General features: G+C 37.3%; 1 protein-coding gene across 4 annotated transcripts in view; it reads right to left on the reverse strand.

Annotated features, from left to right (window-relative positions):
- clip2 (CAP-GLY domain containing linker protein 2) overlaps window positions 1-19,306 on the reverse strand; it is a 42,155-nt gene that overhangs the window by 14,981 nt on the left and 7,868 nt on the right. For all 4 annotated transcript variants that reach the window (XM_026212386.1, XM_026212387.1, XM_026212388.1 and 1 more), the window contains exons 3-7: window positions 13,579-14,099; window positions 5,225-5,349; window positions 3,159-3,372; window positions 936-1,133; window positions 682-785 (exon numbers count right to left, since the gene is read on the reverse strand). In XM_026212386.1, coding sequence (XP_026068171.1) covers window positions 682-785; window positions 936-1,133; window positions 3,159-3,372; window positions 5,225-5,349; window positions 13,579-14,099 — 1,162 coding nt within the window. The remainder of the gene's footprint in view (window positions 1-681; window positions 786-935; window positions 1,134-3,158; window positions 3,373-5,224; window positions 5,350-13,578; window positions 14,100-19,306) is intronic.

Genomic DNA, 19,306 nt, shown 5'->3' on the forward strand with positions numbered 1-19,306 from the left:
CACACACACACACACACAAAACACACACACAAAACACACACACACACACACACACACACACGGGTTTAATTACCAAACATAATTGTAGAAATACTCTATTTCCAGGTCTATTTGTCATTCATGGCTGTGATATATCCTATATTTTGAGAAGAGTAGGTTAAGATCTACCAGTGGATCTCTGTTAATCTAGCAAATGATACCCAGTTATATATCTCATCATATATACTGCTAGCTGCGATTAAGAGAATTTGAACATTTTTGTGCTACAACACATTCAATTCAACCTTCTACATGGCCGGTGGATTACTAAATTCTAAAATCATGTAAATAATTTATAGCCAATCTTTAGATTAGACTTTTCCTACAATTTTTTCCCCATAATCTGTGTGGTGAATGCAGGAAATATTACGAAAAACCAATCACTCTGAATATAAATTTAGAGAATTTTGATTTCTCAGTACATGACCCCTTTACTATTTATTTTAAACATAGTATAGGTATTCTTACTGATCCAACTCATCCCTCTGTGAATCACACTATAGCTCTTTCTATGGGCCTAAGATATAGAAAAAAAGATTAAAAAGAAATATTTAGTGCACCTTTAACTCAAGCACCAACACAAAAGCAACTAAACTGAACAACAGTAAATGTTAGGATACAAGTGTACAAGCAGAACTCTACCTTCTTTCTTCGTCAAGCTGATTGGCCAGTTCCATCTTGTCTTTCTGTGTGTTTGCCAGCAGGGCTCGGACTTGCTGTAGGTTGCTCTCTGCCTCTGTTGCATACTGAAAGAGATATGAGAAAAGGTCATTGTTCTTCAGAAATTGATTTGAATGCAGTGTTAAATGGAGAGTGTAAGTTTATATTTGTGAGTAAATGTAGTAAATGTAATGCACATCTAGGCTAAGTGTTGTGTGTATATGTGTGAGTCACACCTGCAGATGTCGGGCATTCATTGCCGTCAGCTCTTTTTCCACCTCGCAGATACGGCTGGTTGCTTTGGCGACCTCAGCCCGCTCTAGGTCTCTCTCAGCCAGGAGCTGCTCTATGTGCTGCTGTTTCTCCTTCAGGGCTTCCTGCAGAGCCGTGGTCCCCGAGATCTTCCGCGCGTACCTCGAGGACGTCTCTGTCAACTGCCGGAAATTAGGAAAAAAACTCACTGAGTGAAATGAAATGAGACTGTTTAGATTCAAATTTGACAATGAATTAAGCATTTAAATCAATGAAGTGATACAACACATAATGAACCCTCATATCATGAAAATCAGACTTATACCATGTTTAAGTGTTATAATCGGGCCTCCGGTGCATCTAAAGAAAAAGTGAAAGTGACGTGACATTCAGCCAAGTATGGTGACCTATACTCAGAATTCGTGCTCTGCATTTAACCCATCCGAAGTGCACACACACAGCAGTGAGCACACACACACACACACACACATCGTGAACACACACCCGGAGCAATGGGCAGCCATTTATACTGTGGTGCCCGGGGAGCAGTAGGGTTTCAGTGCCTTACTCAAGGGCACCTCAGTCGTGGTACTGCTAGCCCGAGACTCGAACCCACAACCTTAGGGTTAGGAGTCATACTAGCCATGACTTCCCCACCATACAAAACCAAAAAACCCAAACAAACCCCAAAACATAAAACCATACACTAAAAATAACACCATATTTATTTTTTGATAAGCATTCAGTTATTCTCCTATAACTGTCAAAGCTGATTGTTTTTAATCTCTTTTTAATAACCAAACTCAGAAGTTCTTTAGAAGAAAAAAAGAAAAATGGTTCTTTATTTTATGCATTTTAATTAATATATAATCAGGTCTCAGGGATCTACTAACCCAAAAAAGGTGAAAAAAGGACAATCCCTTAACTTTGTTTTGCTAAGCCTTTATCGACAAGCTCGTGAAAAACTAGCTGGTCAGATTTTGCTCATACGTGACATAGGAAGGGTATATAATAATAAAATGACCACCCCTTAATCTGCACGTTTCCACCTACAGCGTTCCCATTTTGTTTTTGTGATTTCTTCCCCTGCAATTTACCTTCACAGACATAACAGACTGCATTTTTGTAACTTGTGTTTCTAACATAAACTTGTGAATTTGACAATATAAGCGCAATAAGACATGAAAGAGAATTTTCTGCCGTGTGACAGCTGCTTTCTGTGCGCTTCCTTCCAATGCATGCACTCAGTGTATAAGAAGCTTGAACTGACATTGCTTTAAAACGCATGATTTCAGCATTATAGACATGATAATCAAAACCAGATGAATTTTAGCAGTGTAACTGTGATACGAGCTAGTGATGGGAAGTCTGGCTCTTTTCAAAGATTCGGCTCTTTTGAATCGGCTCCCTTAGAAGAGCCGGCACTTACGGATCATAAATGGCTTTTCTTTTAGAATTACTCGGAGCCTTCTATTTTAGTCCAATTGTGAATGGTTTGTGTGTTGCTAAGCAATATTTTATTCAGTGTTTTTATAAAAGCCTTATTTTTATGCATTGTTTCATTACAAAAAAAAATACTGTTACTATTATTAAACATTTAAATAAAACTTTAATTAAACAATTGAACACAGTCACTCTGTGCACCTGGATTTTACCACTACACTCGCTATCTTCGGAGCGTGTGTCCCCCTTCCTTTTTCACATAATGGTATGATCCTAGTCTATATATTTTTTTGTAACAAGTAAATACATAAAATAAGGCTTTATGAAAACACTGAATAAAGAATTGCTTACCAACACACAAACCATTCACACTTGCAAAATTGGGCTAAAATAGAAAGCTTCAGCTGAAGATTCGACTCTCCCAGATGGGAGTCGGCTATTCTCTTTCGCTACAAAAAATCAGTTCTTAAAGCCAGCACGTTCGCAAATGACACATCACTAGTACGAGCTGTAAAATCACTGCCCTATTCTAGAAAAGGGGGCGTTTGCAGCAGACATGCATGTAATGATATAAAATGATTTAAAATGATTTATGGGGTATTTTGAGCTGATATTTCACAGACACATTCTGGATATTATTTCTTGTTAAAAAGGGCATGATAGGTGGCTTTTTAAAAGTCACATCAAGAAGCAATGCCGCAAAATGTCAACATTAGACCTGGTTTGCATTGGCACCTTCTTTTTGCCATTTTGCCATCCCTTACCAGGCCAGTGCGACTGGGTCGCCCCCCCACACTGGAGGCCACAGAGCTGACAGAGCTGATGGAGGAGCTGGAAGGACTGTGAGCCAGAGACGACACACCCATCGCCATACGCTTGCTCTTCTTAGCTTTAGCTGGACTGGTGGATGGGAAGCCAATGCGGATCACCTTGTGGATTGGAGCAAAGAGGCCAAATTTATGGGGGCACTGGAAATATCTAGGGAGAGACAGAGAGAATAAGGAAGTGAGGGAGGAAATATTTGCAATCAAACTTTCTCAGTGATAAACTGTGAGAAATGCAAAAATACTTCTTAACTATATTGTTTGTGATTGAGGTTACTGAATAAATGCACCTAAGAAACCTCTGTGTGACAACAGAAAATATTATTGTTGTAGTTTTAATAGAAGAAATAGTTTTTATTTGGAAGTATTAGATTTAATATGAGGAATTTCACTGTTTTGCTTTTTAGATACAAGTTTTTGCCTTTTACCAGTAATGAGAGATTGTTAATTTATATGGTAATATAATAAATCAAGAACTAGATGAGTAAAATAAATCATGAGTAGCTGTAATTGTACAGTTACATTGTACAGTTTTTACAAAAATATTAGGCAATACAATCATTTTCAATTGTGATAATAATAAGAAATGTTACTTGAGCAGCAAATCAGCAAATAAGAATGATTTCTGATGTGACAATATTGACTGGAGTAATGGAAATCAAACCAATAAATTACATTTTAAACTCCATATTAAAATAATACAATTTACTGTAGTTAAAATGATTATTTTAAATTGTAATAATATTTTACAGTATTACTGTTTTTACAATAAATAAATGCAGTCTTGGTAAGCCTAAAAGCACTTTCAAAACCTTTGAATGGTAATGTTTTCTATTATTACATGTTTCTTTTCTTATCCTCTGAACTGAACACAGGGAAATCTCCAGCCTGATGTCAAGCTATCAATATAAAAACAAACTAAATAATCTACTAAATCCGGTTTTGGGCCAAACGTCAACAATTAACAAGTATCTGTGAAGCTGTTTATTCCTGTTTGGAACTCAACCATCCCCATTCTTCACTGAAAAGACAGCGGAGGTTTAACTTTGGCTCAGCATGTGAATGATTACATGTCCAAATTACTTGGCCTGTACTTTACCAATAAAAGTCAACATGAAACTACGTTTGTAACCCATTTTACTTCAGTAATGTGACAGAATTTACCTCAAAAACTATATAAAGTGAGAGTTTGTCAGTCAGGATTTGGTTGGATTGGGAACAGTGACCATTAATCAGGTTAAGATCGGGTTATTAGATTTTGAAAAAAGACAAACCGTTTTTTTGCCTCAGGAATAACATGAACTGATGAACTGCTGAATAAAACCAGGATGTATTGAAAAAACATTTTGGCGCTTTTCCACTGCATGGAATGGTACGGTTCACTTTTAGGTGATTTTTCAATGGGTACAGTACCTGGTACTTTTTTAGTACCACCTCGGTTGAGGTTCCAAGTGAACCGTACCATTACCAAAAAGTGACTTGTAAACTCTGCTATTCACTGATTGGCCGGAGAGAATCGTCACTACCTGAATGTCACTGAATGTACGACATAAATCGTACAGAGCAAATGCAACTATTTTGAACGAGCGTATCTTTTTTGACAACCAAAAGTTGCTGTTTCAATGGCTGTTGAGAAAGTACAGACGTTCTTCTCGTTGATATCCTAGGAGCGGATCCAGCGAGAGCTTGATGGGGGGGACGCAGAATTAAAAAGTTTCTTCAGGAGTCACAACAGTAGATGTGGTGCAACTATAATGATGTGTGAATAATCCCGCCTCTCTAAAGCGGTACTGAACTGCAGTGGAAATGCCAACCTTGCCGACCCATGCCGAGCTGAGCCATACCATGCAGTGGAAAAGTGCCGTTTGATTCCATGTTGTAGGTCACACTACAGCTGATATATATTAACATGCTAAACAGTCTTTAAACATTGAGACCCCTAATGTTGAAGGCCACTGATGGTGCTCCTAAAGACAGGACATGTTAGCAGAAGACTAATGATGTACCTGGTTCCAGCTACAGCTCCATCGTTTTTCCCTAACGGCTCGTCCAGCTCAACTCCACACCACTCGCCCTTGGCAAAGTCAGTTTCTCCCACATAACGCACTACTCCTGTTTTAGTGCCGCCAACCTGAGGAGAGGGCAGAGGATGTTCAGTGGTACATAGCGGTAACATGGACACATGGTTTACTGTAATAACTGTATAACAAAACTGAAACACTCAACTGAAAAAGAAAATCTGTATTAATCAGTCTTTACAAATTACATAACATGAAACCAATAGGATGTAGGTAATATGAGTTGGCTTCAACTCATCTTGATGCTCTTAAAATGGTCTAATATTTGTCTACCACTACTGTCTAAAAAGTCTAAATTTCAGGTAAATAGAGATAGTTGGTCCCACCGAATGTCAGCGGTGCATTGTAGTGTAGTAAAGTCTGCCAGCTGCTTCTGAAATGTAACTGGGGATGACTGTTGTGCTGGTTGAACTGGCCTAGATTTATCAACCAAGCACTGGGGAAAAAAAGGAGGTCACAGGCTACTCATTAGTGATGGCCCAAACATATAAGCATATCTTGTCCTTTAGAAACAAAGAACTGTATATCACACATTGTGTGTGCTTCAAAAGCTTGCTTTCATAGTACTGTGAAAAAAAAAAAAATTAAGAGAGTACATTTCTCCTTAAAATTATTTCAGTCATTATTATCTATGACTGGGACATTTACAGGCATTTTTTGTGACATATACCCATTAGATGTTTTTTTTTCTGATCTGTTCAGAAACAGAAAACCTGTTAAAGGAACACTCCGACTTTTTGGAACTTTAGCTTATTCACAGTATCCCCCAGAGTTAGATAAGTCCATACATACCTTTTTCATTTCTGTGCGTTCTGTAAGTGTTATTTGACGCACCCACCGCTAGCCTAGCTTAGCACAAAGACTCGATGTAAATGGATGCTGTTAGCATAGTAATCCCAATAAGTGACAAAATAATGCAAACATTTTCCTATTTACATGTTGCGATCTGTATAGTCACAGCGTGTACAAATAACAAGGCTATATGAGACAGAGACCATTTTAAAATCGTATAATACTGGGAACTATATTCTCACTTGGCGTAGGAGCACAGCTAACGTTACTTGGGCGGAGTGGCTACTTGGGCCGAGTGATTAGCGCAGCACACGAGACGCCTTGTTGATGGTTCCGTAAACAAAACAAGTGACTAGCTAGCTAGACGTGACTCGTGATCATGACTGACTTTGAGGAATTGTCAGACTCAGAGGAATTTTACTGTGTATCAAACCAAGATCCAGAACCATATAGTTTTGAGCCAGAATACACAGACGAGGAGTTACAAACTTTGGAAGCTGTAAGACAAGATGTCGAAGGGAGAATCAGAACGAACACAGACTGGTGCTGTAAATGTGGAACATGCCAACCTATGCCGACAGAAACCGAGTGCCTTTGTTGTAATGAATGGGACTGGTATTGCCATCAATGTCAAGGCTTGATGACAATCAAAATATTTGCGTCACTACCATGGAAGATTTCTCTGCCCTAATACACCCGGCAGTTGTCGCTTTTTTTCCCGATTGTGACAAGATCAACTGGAAGAAACGCCCCATGCCGAGTGAACCTAATGGTCAGCTGTCCACCAAGTAAGTGATTTTGTTATAATGATCATGAGCAGTGTGTTCATGACAACACAATAATAACAATAAAGGGGATACACGGAGCCCCTATTCATGTAATAGTGTCACTACTTAGGTTATATTACATTAGCATGGCACTGTTACAGTATGGCTAATGTTAGTCATCTCAAAACATAACGGAACACTTACCGCAGCAACAGGTGATCCAATTTGTCCTGTCTTTATTATCGATGGGATGGCTGTATCCTTTAGCACACGTTTCATGGTCCGTGTTGCAACTTGCATTTTTTCAAAATAGTCGTCCACAGTAAAATGTCTCTGTCTCATATAGCCTGGTTATTTGTACACGTTGTGACTATACAGATTGCAACATGTAAATAGGAAAATGTTTCCATTATTTTGTCACTTATTGGGATTACTATGCTAACAGTATCCATTTACATCCAGTCTTTGTGCTAAGCTAGGCTAGCGGTGGGTGCGTCAAATAACACTTACAGAACGCACAGAAATGAAAAAGGTATGTATGGACTTATCTAACTCTGGGGGATACTGTGAATAAGCTAAAGTACCAAAAAGTCGGAGTGTTCCTTTAAATAATAGATGCTCTTAAATTTAGATTGACAGCAGAAAGACTAAACATTATAATCCTTTGAATGCATTTATTTTTGCTGTTTGTCAATTATTCTTTATGAATGAATTTTGAAGCATTTAACTTTACATAAAGACCTAAAATAGAAGAATGCAAATGGTCCTAGTGTGAAACCTTGAGGCATATTTCTACAAAGACATCTTTTTACTGCTCCTTATCAACCAGCCTTACACCAGAAGGGTCTCTCTATTAATGCTTAGTCATATGACACAGCAACACAGAACACAAAAAAGCAGGAAACCATCCATCCTTTGGCTCAATTCCACACCGAGAGCAATTATCCAGGGACTGCAATAACTAAAGATAAAGCAACAGATAAAACAAAGAATTAATTAAAGACATACCCTCTCGGTTAGGGATAAAAAGCCTGTCTGATTTGAATTGCTTTGGAACAAAAGAACACACAACTACAATAATATCTCCCAGCAAAAGACACAAACAGATCTTTTGGCGAGGGTCTAAGGTTTAGGCATTACTAGAGAGTGTGACGACGGAGATATGTAAACAGTGGACCATAAATGTATAAACACATGCTTACATGCATGGCCTACAGTTGTGTCCACATTTATGTATTAATCTGACTCTACTCAAACTCAGACAGCATGCCCCACGTACCTCCCACAGTCTGTTCACTGACTGACTGATGCATATTGCAGACAAGAGTTGCAAATGTTGAATGAAAATCTGCAGTTCCAATTTGATTGTCTGGTCTCTATGCACTACTGGAGGTCAACTTTTGATCAGTTCACCTAGAAACAAATGTTCTACATACATTTTAGCCATGTTCTAAGACACCGTTTGTACAACTAATTGTAGAGACTAATATGCCATTATTTGAGCTTTTCCCTCCAACATTATCATTCTGTTATTATAGTATGACTGAAATCAGATTTATCTGCTCCTAAATGACACACAAATAATAAGCTGTGGTTGGTTGCTTTACATGTTGGTTATACAGTCTCATCCTGTCTAAGTGGGAGGTTCTTGGCCATAAGTTGCAGTGTGAACCAGCTGGACAACATTGTGTACCAATAATTAAAAGCCTAGCTCTGTAAACCCTTTGTGAAAATGTGTACCTAATTATACTGAATGTGCACTTGTAGTGTACATCAAATATTTAAAGTATTTTAAAACTGTACTTGCAAATAATAATACTGACAATAATAAAAGAGCAATTAAATGTGCTTTAAGTGAGTACATGTTCTTTACTAGTTTTTAGAACAAGAGTTGATTTAAAATGTCAATTTCAATGTTTTAAAGTACATTGTAAATAATTGCTTTAAGAATATTTTGTTGTGCTGTAAAAATAAGTACACTTCTAACATACAAAAGCAAAGTCTCTGATTATAATATATTTATCAAAACTGTGGTGTGCTATTTGATATTACATTTGTAGTTAAGACATTTTAAATGTGCTAAATTGCAACTTTATCATTTCAAATGTGCAATTGCAAATACATTTCAATAGGCCTACATAACACACAAGTTTCAGTAAAGATGACATTAAAGTTTAAGTTTACCATAAATGCTTGTCAGAGCAGTTGGGAACATATGTCAAAGACAATAGAAGTTATTAAAAAATGAGACATGAAGATGTACAGTATGTCCTACTTCAGTGGGTAAAATAACTCTAAAGTTTGGCTAATTGGATTCATCAAATTAAAACCATAAAACATTTTGTTTATTATTTAATTGTAAATAACATGCATTCAGTTCACACTCAAGTATATTCTTTAAAGTGTATTATATCTAAACAAGTACTCTTGGTAAAAGTTTGCTAAATAGAAATCATTTTAACAAGGAAAGGCTTTATTCTAAACCATTTAACATTTCAATGCAATAATTCATTTTTGTTTTGAGTCTCTCTAAAAAGTATTCATGCCACTGAAAATTGAAAATAAAATTGGAATCATAACCAGAATAATACAATTCCTTACAATTCCTTAGTTGGAATCCCTACTTACACGAGAATCCTACAAATCAGCACTGATTCATGACAAAGGTAAAATTCCATTTTTTTTCCTGCTGTCAGTTTGTGGGACCTCGTCATTCTTCTAATATACACAGATCATATGGCCTCAACAAAAGTTTGGAACTGAAGTAGAGCCGTTTATGTTTTCACAGCTTCATCACGTGGTGTTCTGAGCACTGTGAGACATTCTGCTCCAGAGACATCTGTGCTTTGACATTAAAAATGAGAGCGTCCGGAAGAGAATCTATTCAGACAGACGCATCACTTCCTCCCGCCAGTGAGCGAGTCTGTATAACTGACGTGGCAGATGAGCCACAGTACGGTCCAGTGTGGATGAGTTCCTGAGGGAACGTTCCAGATGTGCAATATTTACTTTATCAATTTCATCTCACTACTGTTTTTTTCATGTTGGAATGGTTGGAGTCCCAGACCAAAACAGCAGCAACAGAGGGTAAAAACACACGTCAAACATATGTGTGGCAAAATCTTCCAAGTCACTTAAGAACAATACGGTTTTGAGCTGCTATAGTCTAACAGTATGAGAAGAACTCTAAATTCAGCAGAATACATGAGCACAGAGCTGAGCGGAGAAGAGTGGAGAAAGCTGACTCAGACAGTCACTGCTCATAATATCAGATCCACAATCGGTCAGCATAAGCCTCAACTTGGCAGAGACCTGATCCACCTTCCTGTTCCTTTTGACGGACTGTCTGAGATGACTGATGCTCCTCCAGAAGTCTGCAATAACACCAGAGTGAAGAACCTCTCTACATAACACTACAACGAACAGAGTATGACTGTCAAAAATACAAATACAAATTCACCCAATTTTTTTTCCAAAAAGGACATCTTCCAAATCTTTTCTTCAAGACGTTCAATAGCTAACTACCATTAGAAGGGATGAAGGTGAAATTGCAACTTCATAACAAATGAGTAGATTTGAGTTTTTCTGCTGACATATAGTGATCTATCTACTCATTTCCTGTCACCTCCATCAGGGCTATATAACTAATTATAACTAGATATAACTAATGACTTTCTGCATTTATAATTAAAGTTGTGATTAGACAGATGTAGCTACAAATCATTTCTTCTGTATTGTGACGTACATGAGTCTCAAGCTTTAAAATGATTTTGATCACTTGAAGAGGAAACCGATTCCATCATTTGGTGTGTTTTTTGTGCAAAGTGCTATAAGGTGAAAGCGCTACAAGGAATTGTCACGGGTCTGTTGAGTCATATATTGCTGATATACAACATGTGCATTTGGAAGTCTTGGGAGAGCAAACAATGGAAAAGCACTGACTTTGAGAGGTCCTTCATGCACCACAGCACAGTCATGGTAATAAGATACCAGTTGCAGGGGGAAACAACAGGGAACTGACATCTTTCTAATTCAGTTCAAATTATATACAAAATCTATGTCATACAACATTTTGTGCATGTGCATTTTGTGCACAGTTCTACAGGGTCATCTGACAGGATTTGACATTTGAGTTCACAGACAGGAATATACTAGATTAAATTCAACTGAGGCTCTATCGACTCTAGTCGATAACTTTTACTTGTCCCTCAGCTCAACAAAAAAGCAGTTAATTAGCACCAGAGGGACAGTCTTAATTTGTGTAAAAAAAAAAAAAAAAAGAGAAAAACAAGAGATAAAACATTTTCATACAATAAACACTGAAATAAAATGTATTAGCAAAAATCTCATTAAAAAAAGTACAGTCTGGGTCTAAGAGGGTTTCCTCAGAATTAAGGCAATAAATCATGATTAGACAGAAGACACCTATGGAGATTTACTGCTAATCACAGAACCAGCTTTACTGACTAAATGCACATGACAATCGCCATTAATCACGTTCGATTAATCGTGCAGCCCTACAATCAGGTGTCAGTCAGGATTGAAGCATACAGTCAAGTAGATAGCTGAGATCAATGGCTGAATGGTTTATGGAGCAGTAATCCCATCTGATTAAGAATATTGACTGCCTAAAAAGCTTTAGGGTTGTGCCATACTAAATGGAAAGCATTTTGACCCACAGCCAATCAACTGTATAGTGAAGCGTATAGTGAAGCAGACAGCTATTGGGCAGCATCTATTACCTAACATGAGGAATCTAACACAGGGAAAGCCACACATTAGTCAAACACAGAAGAAAATTTTTTTTACATGACATTTAAGGACAGGCTAATCTGAAATGGATGATAGCACAACTATAAAACAGCATGCAAATGGGTAGAGTAGCTCTGTCTACAAAAGGTTTGGTTGAAACTAGCTCCACATCATCAGATACTAACAAAATGGAGTATTTCCAAAACCATAACATCCTATACAGTGCGCTCCAGTCTGAGGATCAGAATTATTATGACAATTTCATCAGAGATTAACTACAGACATATAGACAGAGCACTTAAACTGCTATTCTTTGTTATAACAAAGTACAATGTCAATATATTTGGCAGCCATATTTGCAACACTTCTTCAATCTACTACAATGGGCAAATTTTGAAATGTCAAAACTGCTTGCCAAGCTTACATTTAAAGTGGTCATGAAATTCTGTTAATGTTTGAGCTAGAGTCAGTTTCCAAGGCAGAAGAAATGTAATTATATGCAACCACAATGATTGCAGGAATCTGTTTCAGCATGGTGTTTGCTCTTGGTTGCTTAATTTTCGGTATACAGTTTTAAAAGTATTAATATTACTTTTCATATTACATTGGTCCAGCCAATGCACATGTGCAGTTCCAAACAAATCCAAAAACTTCAGATATACCAAGATGGTGCACACATTATTATGAAATAAAAATATTTAGGGTTAGTTCACCCAAAAAATAAACTTCTGTCATTAATTACTCACTCTCATGTCGTTCCAAACCAGTAAGACCATAAGACCTGTTCATCTTCGCAACACAAATGAAGATATTTAAAAAAACAAATCTGAGAGCTCTCTGTCTCTCTTTATAGACAGCAATGCAACTGCACTGTTTCCAGGTCCAGAAACGTAGTAAGGATAACGGTAAAATAGTCCATGTGACATCAGGGGTTCAACTGTAATTTTACTAAGCTATGAGAATACTTTTTGTGCGCAAAGAAAACTATAATAACAATTTATTCTTCCCAAGTTACCATTCTTTCGCCATTACCATAAAACGTAATCAGGATGCGACAAAGAAAACCTAAGACAGTTGAGCAACTAAAAGCCTGTATTAGACAAAAATGGGACAACATTCCTATTCCTAAACTTGAGCAACTTGTCTCCTCAGTTCCCAGAAGTTTGCGGACTGTTTTAAATAGAAGAGGGGATGCCACACAATGGTAAACATGGCCTCCCAACTTTTTTGAGATGTGTCGATGCCATGAAATTTATAATCAACTTATTTTTCCCTGAAAATTATACATTTTCTCAGTTTAAACATTTGATATGCCATCTATGCTGTATTCTTAATAAAATACTGAAATCTGAAACTTCCACATCATTGCATTCTGTTTTTATTCACAATTTGTACAGTGTCCCAACTTTTTTGGAATCGAGTTTGTATTTTACTGATGTCCTTGCTATGTTTCTGAACCTGGAAACATTGCAGTTGCACTGCAGTCTATGGAGAGTCAGAGAGCTCTAAGATTTGATCAAAAATACCTTAATTTGTGTTCAGAAGATGAACAAGGGTCTTACGAGTTTGGAACAACATGAGGGTGTGTAATTAATGACAGAAATTTCATTTATGGCTGAACTAACCCTTTACAGTATGGAACAGTACATGGCAGATTTTGATGCCCATTCATGTAATGAACTTTGTTTTGGATGCCCAAAACAGCTGCCCAGAGGTGTTGCAGAGGGAACAGAATTTTCTTGAAAGGGACTTTGGTGTGCGTCTCAGGATACAGACTGTTTCTACGGGAAATGGAACTTGTACCAGCAGCTGCACTGATGTCATAACTTTCCCAATTGGCGACTGGTTCTTTTATTTAGAAGGTGGGACTTTTTGCAGTTTCTCCAATTTATAGTAATATGAGTGTCCCGTCTTGATATATATATCATATTTATACTATTATTCTCCCTGAGAAAAACTTCCAACACTCACCAGCACTCGATCTCCGACCTTAAGGTCCTTCTCTCCCCCTTTCTTCACAGATCCGCTGTCAGACATGTTGGATCCAGACTCATTGCCGGTTTTGACGGAGCTGTTGAGCATGCCTTCTCTGAGTGGCATGACCACACGTTGACCAGATGCTCCCGCACCACCCTGCAGCTGTGCGTTCTGCTGCTGCTCATCGCTCCCGTCTCCGATGGGTTGTCGCGTGAGCTTGGAAGGCCTGGTGAAGATGCCCTGCAAAGGCTGGCACTCGAAGTAACGCACTCCATTGACAGAGCCATCATTTTTTCCAACCAGGTCATTCAGCACCACTCCAGCCCACTGTCCTGGGGAAAACTGGGTCTCTCCAAGATAGGCGATGACTCCTGGTTTGACTCCGTTCACCCAGACACGTTCACCAACCACAAAGTCCCCGGCCACCTCATCACCCACCTCGGAGGCTTTGGAGCTGGACTTGTCTGAGGCGTTGCTGCTGGGGGTGGGAGTCGTCTGCTTGTAAGGGCAGCAGCCTGTGAATAAAAAAGGAATTTGATAGTAGATTATGAAAGGAAATAGTCCAGGTTCAACACGACAAAGCTCAGTTGACATAACTTGTGGCACATTGTCAGCTGCAAGAGAACTGCCTGTGTGTTCTCTCACAGAACTGTGTGTACAATAACAGACTTACAATGGAGGTCTATGGGGCAAGGCATTCTGGTGGGTTCTCTGTAGCCCGAACATTTTGAAGTATTAATATTCATTCTGCCATGCAAAAATGTGTTATTTGAGACATACAGTCTAAACCATCTTTTAGTGGTGGAAATACTGGTGTAGGTGGATGAACTTCTAATTATGCAATACCGATGTAATTACTGAGGGCAGAGTTTGCTACACATAAACAGTGTTTTATATAGTTGCATTATGTCCCTTTTCTTGTATCCCTGTGTGTATTATTTCTGTCTCTCTAGTTTATTGGATATTAATACTAAAATGGTGCATTTGTTTTGAATGAGATCCAATCACCCAAGTAACTTTCTGTTCACCCTGCTTCCATCTGGAAAGCACTTTCATAGTCTGATGGCCAAAACTGAGAGACTTAGGAGAAACTACTTTCCTCAGGCCATCAGGCTCCTAAACTCAGCCTCTTAACATCTAAAGGACTTCATTAACACAATCACCATACACGTTACTTGACATTGTCTCTGCACGAAGCACTTTCTGGTTTCATTGCTGCTATGTAACAACCTGCACTGTTGTACTTTACTTCAATTTTTTCTCTGAACATACCTCAGCATATTCCTCACTTGTACAGTACATTCCTGTTTCTTTAAATATTAATTATAAATTCTCCTTTCTGAGATTATTGTGTAATGCCCTGTACTCTGAGGCTCTTTATATTATTTTGTATAGTCTTTTTATCTTATATCCATGTTTTGTACTTTCTTTGTCTTATACTTGTCTAAATTTGCACAATCTATGGAGCAGACCTAACTTACATTTCACTACTGGTTATGTATCATATATATAACTGAGTATGTGACAAATAAAAAAAATCTTGAACCTTGTTCTTAAATCTTGAGTGGAAATGATTTCCTGTAGTAACTGATAGTGTGTCAGTTTCATCTGTTTGGGATCGCAAGATTTTCAATGTTTTTGAAGAAGTCTCTTAAAGAAGAATGCATTTATTTGATTAAAATACAGTAAAATAACAATAATGTCAAATATTATTGCATTTTAAAAGAACTGTTTTCTAATTTAATGTTTAATATGCAATTTATTGTTTTGATGGCAAAGCTAAGTTTTCAGCAACCATTACTTCAGTTTTCATTGTCACATGATCCTTCAGAAACCCTCAAGGTTTGTTTCTTCTATTCTTTTATTTATTTATTCTTTTAGGAAATTGTTACTTTTTTAATTATGTTCTGATGTTATGAACAAAGTTCAAAAGAACAGCATTAATTTGAAACATAAAATCTTTTGTAACTCTGTAAATTGTCACTTTTAATCAATTTTAACAGCACATTTTATCACTGTAAATTTTATCAATTCTAACACTGTAAATTGTCACTAATGCATCCTTGCTGATTAAACATGAAATAAATATTTAAAAAGTTTAGTTAAAGAAATTTTGGTTGCACTTTATTTTACAGTACGTGTACTAACATGTACTTATAGTGTACTTACAATGTATTTATCTAAATAGCTTTGGTAACACAAGGTAACTACATGGGGTAGGGTTAGGTTTAGGGGTAGGTTCAGGGTTAGTACCTAGTTATGACATAGTTATTGTAATTACTATAATAAGTACATAGTATGTACATGAGGAACAGGACTGTAAAATAAAGTGCTACCGAAATTTTGAACAGTGTACCATGTGTACCATGTGAATAGTGTACCATGGTACAACAGTGTATTACTTCCTCGATGTTGACACCTGATCATAACATCATTTTCCTTATACAGCATGTTTTTAATCTTCATCATACAAAGTTTGGTGAAAATATTAAACATTAATGTCATCATTAGGTGATTCAAATTTCAAAAAGTATTGTAATGTGAATTATCAGAAGGAAATTCGACTTGAAACTGGTTATTAATAAATCGATGAGGTGAATCGAAAGACATCCATTTTAATAAAGTGTAATGTTCTCTGTATTTCACAGCATATGTTGTCAATGTCAAAAGTTGTTACACAGCTCATTTAATGCATGGCATCAGAAAACTTTCATAATTTGGCTCATGTCTGGATGTCTCTCCAGCCTCCATGAAAGGTGGAGCAGAACTCTAATTTCTAAACGAATCTGGGTCAGTGGGATTTACAGTGAAACAGTTGATGAACCTGGGTGCTTTGCACATTTGCCTCTTACCAAATAGCGCTTGAAGGATACTACAGTGATGATGTGTGAGCCACGGCATGTATTCAGTCTGTCTGTCACATCTCAGCATATGTGTGTGGGGGGTTATAGTTGCTGGGGGAGGGGTTGATGACTGCTTTTGTTTCTCACGATTTGTTTCTTTCGACATGTTCTTGGACTGATAAAAATGGAGATTAAAGATCTTTGATATGAAGAATTTCTAGGCTCCTTTTCAATCAAAAAACATCCTGACGTTCACTGTTGTTTATAAATGGTGAAAAGCAACACAGGGCCGGTGTGCCTCTTAAGAGCTGACAGACTGTCTACGTTGAGAATTTTGGATGTTATTCAACTATTATTGAGGTCAGTAGTCTACCACACAGAAGCAGACGTGTAAACGTCAGCAGTAATGGAAATATATAAACAAATCTCCTTTTTTGGCAGAAAACAGAGTGGAATACAAAAACTAATAAGGCGAAATGCAGCTTGCTAAACAGTCAAGAACTTCTTTGCATCTCGTAGGTCAAGCAAACATGTTTAAGCTTCCATTTACCATATTTGATGGGCACTACGTATATGCTTCAATCAGTATTTATATGTAAAAAAAAAAAAATAAAGTCTAAATTATTTATGTTCATCATTTAAAGTAATGATATGGATTACTTTAACCATGCCTTTATGGAATATTTGAAGCTTAAACCTATTAGTATGTTCCAATGGAGGGTCAGAAATATAAAGTAAAATCCATTCCTGGTACATTCTGTATAAAGTTGTATGTATAATTTGGACCATTGATGAACAGCTCTGTTGTGCAAAGTACAATATAGTACATAGCAGCAGATTGTAAATTAATTATAACTTAAATACAATTTACTAAGTGGAATGTACTATTTTAATAATACATTAATGGTTTTGGGGCAGTGTTGGAAGCTCCAAAACACATTCCCATTCACTGTTTATTGCATGAAACACAGCAGCCTGGACTTTCGAATATATTTTTGTGTGTACCAAAGAAGTATGAGTAAATGATGACAGAACTGTCCATTTTACTCAACTACTTTTGGAAATTACTAGGGCTGTTCGATTCCACAATTTTTGGAATCGATTCCAATTCCCATTCCTGGTCCTTGAATTGATGGGATCCCAAAACAACCTCACTGTTGTTTTCAATTCTTTTCCAATTCTTGTTTTTTTAGATTGAAGGAACCTAATCTCACCATGATGACTCCAGGATAAATCGTAGACTGTATCCTTCCTATAATATGAAGCTTTTTCTACGGGGAAAAAAAAAGAATATTTTCTGTTTTGTTTCTGTTTATTTTAATGAATTTAAATGTGTGCAACCTTTGTAGGATGTAGCCTTGCATTTGAGAGACTCCCATAGATAAGCTTAGTTGAACTGAAAAAGACTCTGAATGAGGAGTCGATTCCCCTTGATGGAATCGATTCGATTCCCAATGCCTTGGAATCGAAGAATCGATTCTTTTTTTTTTTCTAATTCACATTTATTTATTTAGCAGTCACTTTCCTCCAAAGCAGAAAATGAGGATCATCACAAGTAACATATAGATTTTTCTCAACGCAGTGAAACATAAGCAGGAGTGTGTGTGCATGTGCATATGCCGGGAATACACGAGCACTACACTACGGTAGAGAAAACTAGGCCCATTCAGGAAGTCCCGGCCCATTGCGGAGCTCGAGCGGAGGCTCTGGTGCATTTCTTGCCCAAGTGGCTGGGTTGCTACGGTAACACTAGATCAGTAAGGGAAAAAAAGAAAAAGGAGTGATGCAGGAAGAAGAGAAGAACAGAGTCCTCACTTTACTATTGTGCCTGCACTCCTCCTCCCACCATCTCAATCCCACCATTCAGCAGCACAAGCTAACACAATGACCCCAGCTCAGCCTTTAACCGCCCCCTGCACACACACACACACACACACACACACATTTCTATCTCAGAAGCTCTCTGTGAACTCACTCCTCCACCGGACACATTCTCTCTTTGAAGTATCTCCTGATATTAAAAACTTGGATTCATAATATGAATGTAACTTTTCCAATAGTAGTTTTTGGTTACTTTATTTTAAGATGGCCTTGTTACAGTTTATTAGACAATTATACAAAATATGAGGCAATATTAATTAACATGTACTTACTATAGGGTTAGGCTTTAGATTGGGGTTAGTTGCTTGTAATTATGCATAACTTATTTTTATTGCTATAGTATGTACATGTAACGTGTAACAAGAACACTGTTAAATAAAGAGTTAACGGTTTTGTTTTGTTTTTTTTATTCCAGTTTTATATGCAGGTATAAATGTAATTAACTGTTATTTGAATGCAATTTGTAGATTGATTCACCTAATAACTGACTGAAATGCAAAATGACCAATCCTTAATCAGTCATTTTACACAATATTTAATGACCATGTTGATGTGCAGAGATTTTTCAACATGAACACTGAGTCCAAGGAGGTTGAGCAAACTGAAGGAGGAACTCAATCAGTGATTTTGTCAAGATTTTTCTTCTTGTTGCGCCGAATTCATAGTTCAGTTGCCTGACCTCTTTAAACAGACTTTTCTTCTTTACCTCCAGACTCTATTACATGTGAGGAAGAACCAGTCCATGGAAATTTGTCTACAAAAGATGGAATTTTGGCACATTGCTTCTAGCTCTCATCTGTTAAAAGAGGGGGGGTGGGGGTCTAATGCTATTTCATGCATTCCGAGTTATTATTAAGATTCTCCTGAAAAACAAGGCCAAAATTGGATGCAGTTTGTTTTTCCGGGGCAGCAATGGCATTTTTCAAGTGTGTTTGTTAGTCCACGATATTTTGATGACCAATGTTTTATAAACTAGGCCCGGTTCAAAGCTGGATTTG

Source organism: Carassius auratus, chromosome 30 (genome assembly GCF_003368295.1).
Source record: "Carassius auratus strain Wakin chromosome 30, ASM336829v1, whole genome shotgun sequence".
NCBI lineage: Eukaryota > Metazoa > Chordata > Actinopteri > Cypriniformes > Cyprinidae > Carassius > Carassius auratus.